The sequence below is a fragment of the Bidens hawaiensis genome, unplaced genomic scaffold (genome assembly GCF_021521415.1).
Source record: "Bidens hawaiensis isolate Kalapana, Puna unplaced genomic scaffold, B.hawaiensis_p1.1 tig00029065_1, whole genome shotgun sequence".
Taxonomy (NCBI): Eukaryota; Viridiplantae; Streptophyta; class Magnoliopsida; order Asterales; family Asteraceae; genus Bidens; species Bidens hawaiensis.
In genome coordinates, this window is record NW_027494793.1 from 118589 (window position 1) to 127182 (window position 8594).

At 35.3% G+C, this 8594-nt stretch overlaps 1 protein-coding gene across 1 annotated transcript; it reads right to left on the reverse strand.

The window, feature by feature from the left end:
* Window positions 1-5781: 5781 nt before the first annotated feature.
* Window positions 5782-8291, reverse strand: LOC143578222 (IRK-interacting protein-like). Its single transcript, XM_077061875.1, has 3 exons — window positions 8045-8291; window positions 6958-7353; window positions 5782-6816 (listed from the first exon to the last, which is right to left on the reverse strand). Exons 1-3 carry the CDS (start codon window positions 8105-8107, stop codon window positions 5842-5844), a joined length of 1434 nt encoding a protein of 477 aa, XP_076917990.1. The 5' UTR covers window positions 8108-8291; the 3' UTR covers window positions 5782-5841.
* Between the last annotated feature and the right edge of the window lie 303 nt (window positions 8292-8594).

Here is an 8594-nt window from a genome sequence, read left to right on the forward strand (position 1 = left end):
GTAACTAGTTTATACTTTATAGTGCCATAAGAAGGGTCTTAAAGAAAAACTTGGGCTACTCAATTAATAGTTATAACATTTTGTTTAAATTCTAAGAAAGGCCTTTACTGTAAGCATATGAGTATATAATAATAGTAAGGAAGTATAAGAGAAATTACAAAAAAAATATTATGGGATTTTCCAAACGGTGATACACGTAACAATGCAACATGTATTTGTAAATGGTGGTTACAAAATAAATTTATCTTATCAGACGGTCTTATGTTTTGCATCATATTCTAACTTATGTGTGATTAACTAGGTTAATTGATCATAATTGTTCATATTGATATAACAAAGGGTATAACCATGCAGTCGTAGAGTAAGTTGACAAGCCGTAGAGTAAGTTAGGTTGTTATATTGTGCATCGTGACATATAGTAATTGAAACATGATAGCTATGTCGTGCATTTTATAAATTTTGTGGGAACTTTAGCCTTCCTCGTGTAGTTTATTTCAGATATTATAATATGCTTAAGTAGTGTAGTAAGTTCCTTATGTCATATGTCAAACTCAACAAGACTTTCAAATTAAACAACAAGCAATCCGTAATTTATTTTTATTTGTGGTTGAAGTTTATAACCCGCAACCTTTTTTTTGTTAAATATATAAAAAACTGAAATAACCAGTGCGGATACTGGATACATAAGAGTGCTTTGGTTTAACATCCAGTGCATGAAACATATTATACTTCTACTATATGGGTGCCCGCGCGATGCAGCGGGAAATACAAGCCTTAATAATTATGTAAGAGATTTTTGGGTGCTCATCGTTCCATTTGAAACCGTGGATTAAGAATTCTTATTTTAAACTCAATTTAGTAGCGAAATACAAATGAAACTGAAATCTAACCATTGTTAATGGTTTGTTTTTGTTAAGTTTTAATTTTCAACGGTTTGGTTTCAGTTTTCTATGACAAAAAACGGCTTGGCTCGCGGCTTAGTTAAAACCATCAAAACCGGACCACAAACGTCTATACGTAAGATGTTATTTTTTTAACTGAAACAAACTATGACAATATCATACTCAAATTTAAGAGAATTAAATGCTCGTTTTTATGGTGCAATATTTTTAAAAAAATATTAACTTATGAAAAAGTTATGACCGTTTAAAAATCGTGGGGGTATTTGGGTTAAAAGTGAAATTATAAATAATATATAGTTAAAAGATGGGGGATCAAAGTTGTAACTATTTTTTAAATTTCCAAATGTTGATTAAAGCTGAGGGGCATGGTTGTAAATAATTTGAAGAAATATGAAAGAAAAGTTGAATTTAGTGTTAAAATGTCTACTATACCCTTATTTAAGATTGTACTATGTGTTTAAAAATTTGTAAATTACTTAAAGTTAAGTGTCTTACTTTGCCCATGGATGGTGCATTATATATAGTATAGATAAGGACTTATATATAGTATAGATAAAGACACTTTTTATACATAGTCAGAGTACAAAGTAAACATTAAATTAACTAGTTAAGTGACCAAGCTAACAAGAAAAAAACAACCATACTTTATCATCTAAAACTGAAAAACGTTTTAACACATTTTGTTTTTATGCCCGTAACCGTAATGACTATTCTACAACACAAAGATATTCCATTACTTATTTTCATTCCTTGCCATAAAAAGGTGATAAACGAGGTAGTGAACTACATGTTTTCCATCATCTTTGATTCTTTGTTATTTTCTCATGAAACACTACTCGTGTCAAGTCAACCCTATGTACATTTTACATTGTGTCGGGTCAACCCTAGGATATGTAATCTTTTAAGTAATCTTTAATCGTTTGTAGGTCAAGTTATTACTTTCTTAGGAAATAAAAATCATTATAAAAATACATATTTTTTTTTGGAACGGCATATTTCATTAACACAACTAGTAAGAAGCTAGAAACTGGACAAAAGAAAACAAGATTACAACATAAAATTACACCAATATTTCCACAACAAATTTTTGAAAGACGAACGATTTTTTATCCAAGGAAATCCCAACGATTTAATGTCTTCCACAAATTTGGCGAAACAAGCCGTCTTATTTGAGAAGATGACATCGTTTCTAGTCTTCCAAATGTACCAACATGTTGTCAGAATGATCCCGTATAAAACCTTGTTATTCCGAGTCCCCAAATTAATAGTTTCATAATAATGAAGCATGCCATGCATCAAAAAAACATAGATGGGAGGAATGTGACACGAGTTGCTAACAAATTGCCAAACTAATGTGGCAAAATAACAAGAAGTGAGGAGATGATCACTCGTTTATTAGTATTCTCCACATAATCTACAAGTCACCGAACCTACCTCAATGTTCTTTTGGATAAAGCCACAAGGGTCGATAGTCTCTCCATTTCCGTCTTCCAAGCATGAATGTTTACTTTTTTAGGGACCCGACTATTCCATTTAAAAATAATCGAAACACCCAAATTTGAGTTATTTGTTAAAATCTTTTTCATGGAGGATACCGAGAAAATTCCGGAAGGTTCGCTATGCCAAATCCAACGGTCCGGGTTGTTGCTTAAAGAGAGTTGTTGCAACAAATTTAAACAACTCGAGAATATGTTATAGAAATACATCTAACGCAACACAATTGAATGCTTGATGCTTTACGTTATGGTATAAATGAGTCCTCTATCTCTGGAATATGTTGTCCATCAGATATTAACTTACGTTGCGCCTATTTTGTTAATAAAAAATTACAAATTTTATGACACGAATTTTGATTAAACCTTTGTATATATGCATATATGTATTTAACAGCTTATCAAACATATATATTTCATCACACATGGAAGAACTAATATCCTAATAGTTGACAATAAAGTTTGAAACCGAAAGTCACGTTCTTTAACAAAGCCTTTGGGTCCTTTAAACAGCAGGGTTGTTCCCAATGGGCTTGACACGTCTTTCTCTACCAGACCCCACTAGAAAAACTTATTATTATAATTTCCCAAAAATATATATATATATATATAGTTTAAATTCAAGTGTATATCTTACTAAACCACTAAATAAAACAAAAGTTTTGTAGCAAATGTACAAAAATACAATCAAATAAGATACAAAGGTGGACAAATATCGAAGCACATGTCCATGATATATATTCCTAGTCCTCTATCTTATCCAATACACACATTAACAAGATTCCAATAAAGGATTTTGTCTATTGTATATGTCTACTTGTCTTTCAAACTTCAAACCCATCCTACCCAATGATATGTTTTTGACATGAAGAAAAACTCAACCTTAATTGGGAAAAAGACACTATTGTTAAGTGTTTTTCGGGTTTGACCAAACACATTTCTCAACAACCTCAAGCAAAGTGTTTTAAGGGAAAACACATGTGTTAGTTCTTAAGATTGAATACCAAAGTCAGGTTTACTCTATATAACATTGAGGAGTTTTGCGTGAACCGTGACAAGATTATGTTGTTGGTCTTCTGGTCCAATGATATGTGGGTGATGATGTTAATGGTTGGGATCTTATAGTCTCAGGTTCGAAACATGACTCAATGGGGTTTTCTCGATAACTTTCATATAAGAGTCAGACTTGGAGCATCAACATCAGTTTAAACGGTTGACAGTCCGTCTCAGAACGGATATTGAGATGGTTCCTAACGTTGTTTAAAAAAACAATGACAAGTTTCCTATTATGTGCCTACTTTAAATACATGCATGTCATGTTTATTATATTTTATTTATTTGTGTTACTTAGTGGAGTAGTGGTGATAGTTATTGAGTAGTTGAGTTGTGGGTCGGTTATGTATTTTGGTTATATAAAACACTAGTTCTTATGTGTTAGGATTATGAATGAAATTATGAAAAATTAGTCTAAGTCTCTATCTATTTTCTAATATGGATTTCCGTCTATTTTCTTTGGCCATTTGATTAACGAACGAGGTTCGTAACAGTGGTATCAAAGCTGTCGTGATCCCCCCGGAGTTATGGCTGCTCAAACACTATCCACGCCCGAGTTTCGTCAATGGAGAGAATCCTTTGCGCGACTCGAGTCCCGGTTTGAAACTGTCTTCGCCGAGCTCCGATCAACCCGACCCGTGTTCGAAGCCCGCCACACCCATATACCGCCACCACCAGTTTCCGCTTCCGCGCCCACAACACCAACACCGGCCACTACCGCCTCACTGCCACAACCACCACCGACCATGAAAGTTGCCACACCACCCGCACTCAAAACCATCCCGAAACAAGCACTTTCAACTTGTTTGTTTGTGACCCAAACCATACCAAGCCAGCCTACAACCTCCCCACCACCAAAGCACGCACCATCATCTTTCGTTTTGGCAGAAAGTACTTGGCTTAGGAAGCCACCAACAAAAATAGCAGATATCACCATCAACATGTCCCTATTGCACCAAGATGTGAATTCTGTGATCTCAAAGGAGACAACCGAAAGGGTAATCAGAAAACGCGAGTTGCACCCCCCTTGGCACGTTGTTAATAATTCGCCAAATGTTGTTGGGCGAACCGAGTGGCGTCCGCCGTGGCCTATAATTTACGTCCATGCTATCACCAATAATCTTTCGATTGCATCCTTGAGAACAAGGATTATTCAAGCCGGGTGGATTGTTATGTGCCTACTTTAAATACATGCATGTCATGTTTATTATATTTTATTTATTTGTGTTACTTAGTGGAGTAGTGGTGATAGTTATTAAGTAGTGGGTCGGTTATGTATTTTGGCTATATAAAACACTAGTTCTTATGTGTTAGGATTATGAATGAAATTATGAAAAATTAGTCTAAGTCTCTATCTATTTTCTAATCTGGATTTCCGTCTATTTTCTTTGGCCATTTGATTTGATTAACGAACGAGGTTCGTAACATTTTCATTGGTCCATGTGGCTAAACATGAGGGGTTCACATGAGTTGCACTAATATTATTTGGTTTTTAAATTTCAAATTTACTCTTATGTTTTAAATAATATACGTTTTTAACATATTTAAATATAACTTAATTTGATATTTCTTTGATTACCAACGTTCTTTAACTTAAAAATTCTTAACGCGACTTTCTTTTTCCATTTTGGTTTTCATTTACTATAGTGAGTTACGATGCACCAAATTCCTGTCAAATTAACGACGAATCAAACATGCTTCCATACCTTTTGCACTTTGGTTATATTACGGCTATATCTTTTACTTTTCTCTTTGTTTTATTATAGCGACTGCATCAACCGAAATGTTTTACACCCGCATGCCGCAACAACGCGCGACTTCTATCTTGCTAGTTTATACAAAAGAGAACAACATTTTAAACATGTCTTTAACCTCTTGGTAAACATATTTAAAACCATTGTTTAAAATTTAAATAATATTGGTGTGATTTCTACCATGTGTTCAAATTAAAAGTAAAAAAACCAACATTCTGGAATGGACACAAGTACCATACTTGTCATTATGTTTTATTTCTATGATAAGAAAAAGGGATCTTTCTTTAAACAATGTACAATTTTACTACAAAAGAAAAGAATCAATGAATCAAAATAAACCAAGTCAAACTTCTCAAAAAGTCCAGTAGAAAAACCATAATCATATCACTCTATTTTGGATTCCATATTAAAGCGCTTTATAGCTTATTCTCTCCTAGTTAAAGGCCACCTAAACTCATCATCAACAAAAACAAATGTGCAAGACAAAATCCAACAAGGAACATACACCCTTTTCACTATGCAACACAAAAACCAAATAAAAAAAACAAAATAACTTTTTAGTTGACCCAATAAACCCTAAAAGGCAAACCATAATCACTATTCCAATCAATATTCAAACATACAACAAATTGATCATGTTCATAAAGTTTTTTCACTTGAATAAACATTGTTGTTATGGTACTTGCTTATGACCTTGCACTTAACCACATTCCCATATATATAAAACCCGGGCTCAACCATGACTCGAACCGTAGGCGACATAAACTTCTTCACCTTGTCCCCACCCATATCCTCCATGTAAACCGAATCGAACCGAACCCCTTTATCCACTCTAAAAATAGGTAGTCCCGGATGAACCGAATTAGCCAAAAGGTGAACCAACCAGACCGCTTTAGACGCACCAAAAAAGGCTTGCAAAAGCGGTTCGGGCCAAGCCCGGGTCCACCCCAACATACTAACAACTTCACTCATCTTTCGGTCACAAAACTTACTAAACTCCTCACTAAACTGTTTAGTCCCTTTGTTTAAAACCTCCTCCCAACTTAACTCTTTTAATCTCATAAAACATTTGAAATTCTCCTCACACTTTTGGATCGGGTTTAGGGTCCGATTCGACCCAGATTTTTGAAACCCGACCGATTCATAATCTTCGAAAAACGCCTGGTTTAAAAGAGCTTCGAGATACATAACAATAACTCTCGGGTTTGTTGATGCGGATATTTTGAGTTCATACGGTTGGAGGAGTAATTGTATGCGGGCGTATAGCTTCCCACCATCTATTTGCGGGAGTTGAACGGTTAACGACCGACTAAGATGCCTCATTGACGATCGGGACTCTGATACCGAGACCAAGAAATGCTCGATCACTCGATCATGGTTCCCAATCTTGATCGGTTCGTGTTTTGTGCCAGTTTTATTCGCACAATCATCGAGTCCAGACTTTAGGTTATGACAATACACTTCTAGCTTGTTGAGCTTCTTTTCGAGTTCGGCCATCGAGAATTTTAATTTAGACGCTTCTAGAATCGCTTCGTCGCGCTTCTTGGTAGCTTGGATGAGTTTATGAGAAAGTTCCGCTACCGCGGCCTTCCATTGGTCCTCCTTTCCGGGGACCTATTAGACAATGTAATTAGTAGACTCTTGTTAGAGGTAGTATTATGTAAATATGCGTCACGTATAATACTATTATGTATATTATACTACAATATCATTATTTACACCATTATTTACACACACTTAAGAGATTAACTGTACCGGCGTAAACCCGGGTCCCTCGGTATCCGAGGCTGATGACGTGGATCTCGGGCTTTTTTTCACGAGAGATGAAAAGATTGATTTGAATAGCCCGTTCGGGCTAGCGTTAGAGTGACGGCCGACGGTTGAGGTGTCGAGTGGAATAACGACCGAGAATTTTTCTCGGACACTCGGTCGGCATTTGTTACATGACACGCCTCGGCCGTCCAAATCGCGTGAATCGGATCTCTTTTTCGATGGTTTGCCGGTGGATTTGGAGTTTTGGTGGAGAGGAGTCGGTTGATGAACATAATATGATTCTTTGCTGGTTTCGGAGTAATCACTTGGTGTAGCTTTTACACTGTTTTGTTCACATGATTCATCTTCTTCTTTTCCTTCTCTTTCACATTCTTGAATCTGAAAACATGAACTTGAAAATCATTATCACGAGTCGCGTTGCGGCCAACTATATACACACACCGTCTGACATCTTATCCCATCTAATCTCAGATCTTTTCAAATGGTCGTCTGGATAGAGGTCAAACGATATTTTTATTACAAAAGAATTTTAAACTTTGACTGTCTATGATCAGAACGGCCATCTGGATATTTGCCAAACTACCATTCACACCGGTATTATTCAAAATTTGAACTTCAGTGATCGGACCGTCAGAATATTATGATCGTTCTGACCAATAATTTTCATTTTGACTTTTTTTTTTTATCAAAACTGCGTTTGTTTTTCTAGATGACCGTCAAAACGGTCATCCGGGTATTACCCAAAAAGGTTGTTCTAACCAATAGTTTAAAAGTTTGACCCTCAATGACTAGAATAACCTTCCAAATATTATTTAACCAACCAAATATTTTTAAAGTGTTACTTTTATGTTCAAAACGACCGTCTTAGTGTTTTGCGAACTGTCGGTTATCGGATATCGGGCAAACGACAGTTCTGACCGATAGTTTTAAAAGTTTACCCTACGATCAAAACAATCATCGTAATAATATTGTTCAAACCGCCGTTCTGACCAAGTAACATATAACTTTTTTGGTCGAAACGACTGTTCGAGTGTGAACTAACAAAAACTAAAAGAATCAAACAACTTACAGGAGTGAAAGGTGGGTGTGTACGAAGATGAGGAGATAGTGAAGAAGAAGAAGTAGCCATCATATGAATGAACTAATATCAAATGTTACATGTGTAACACATACAAGCAAATATTAACATAAGACACCTATAGATGACGGATCTGTGTATTGTGTTAACTTACAAATGAATTAATTGAAAGATATTATTATTGTAGTGGTGGGATTCGGGTCGGGTAGTTAATGATGTAGTGGGGCCCACAAAAATTGACTGCAGTGCAGGCAGCAGCAGCTTAATTTGGTGGAGATGTGTGAGCCATGGCCATATGATATATGTATATATTTGCTTCTGCTATATATCTATCATCTGTAGTTCATTATATATAAAGTTACAGAGTTACAGGTGGTTCTTGTCACACACACACGTAAACCCACTCACATGATATTTGCTTTCTTTATTAGTATAATAATATAATAATAATATCATAAATTATTTAAATGTTACTGTTGTTTGGATCACTGATCGGTTTTATTGTTAGTATTATTATTGGCTAACGTAAATGTCGTGATTT

Excerpts from the sequence above, each read along its gene's own strand:
- LOC143578222 (XM_077061875.1), bottom strand. The coding sequence starts at position 8,107 with ATGATGGCTACTTCTTCTTCTTCACTATCTCCTCATCTTCGTACACAC. Across the intron at positions 7,354-8,044 it reads CACACCCACCTTTCACTCCT|ATTCAAGAATGTGAAAGAGA; the intron begins GTAAGTTGTTTG and ends TCATGTTTTCAG. Across the intron at positions 6,817-6,957 it reads AGGGACCCGGGTTTACGCCG|GTCCCCGGAAAGGAGGACCA; the intron begins GTACAGTTAATC and ends ATTGTCTAATAG.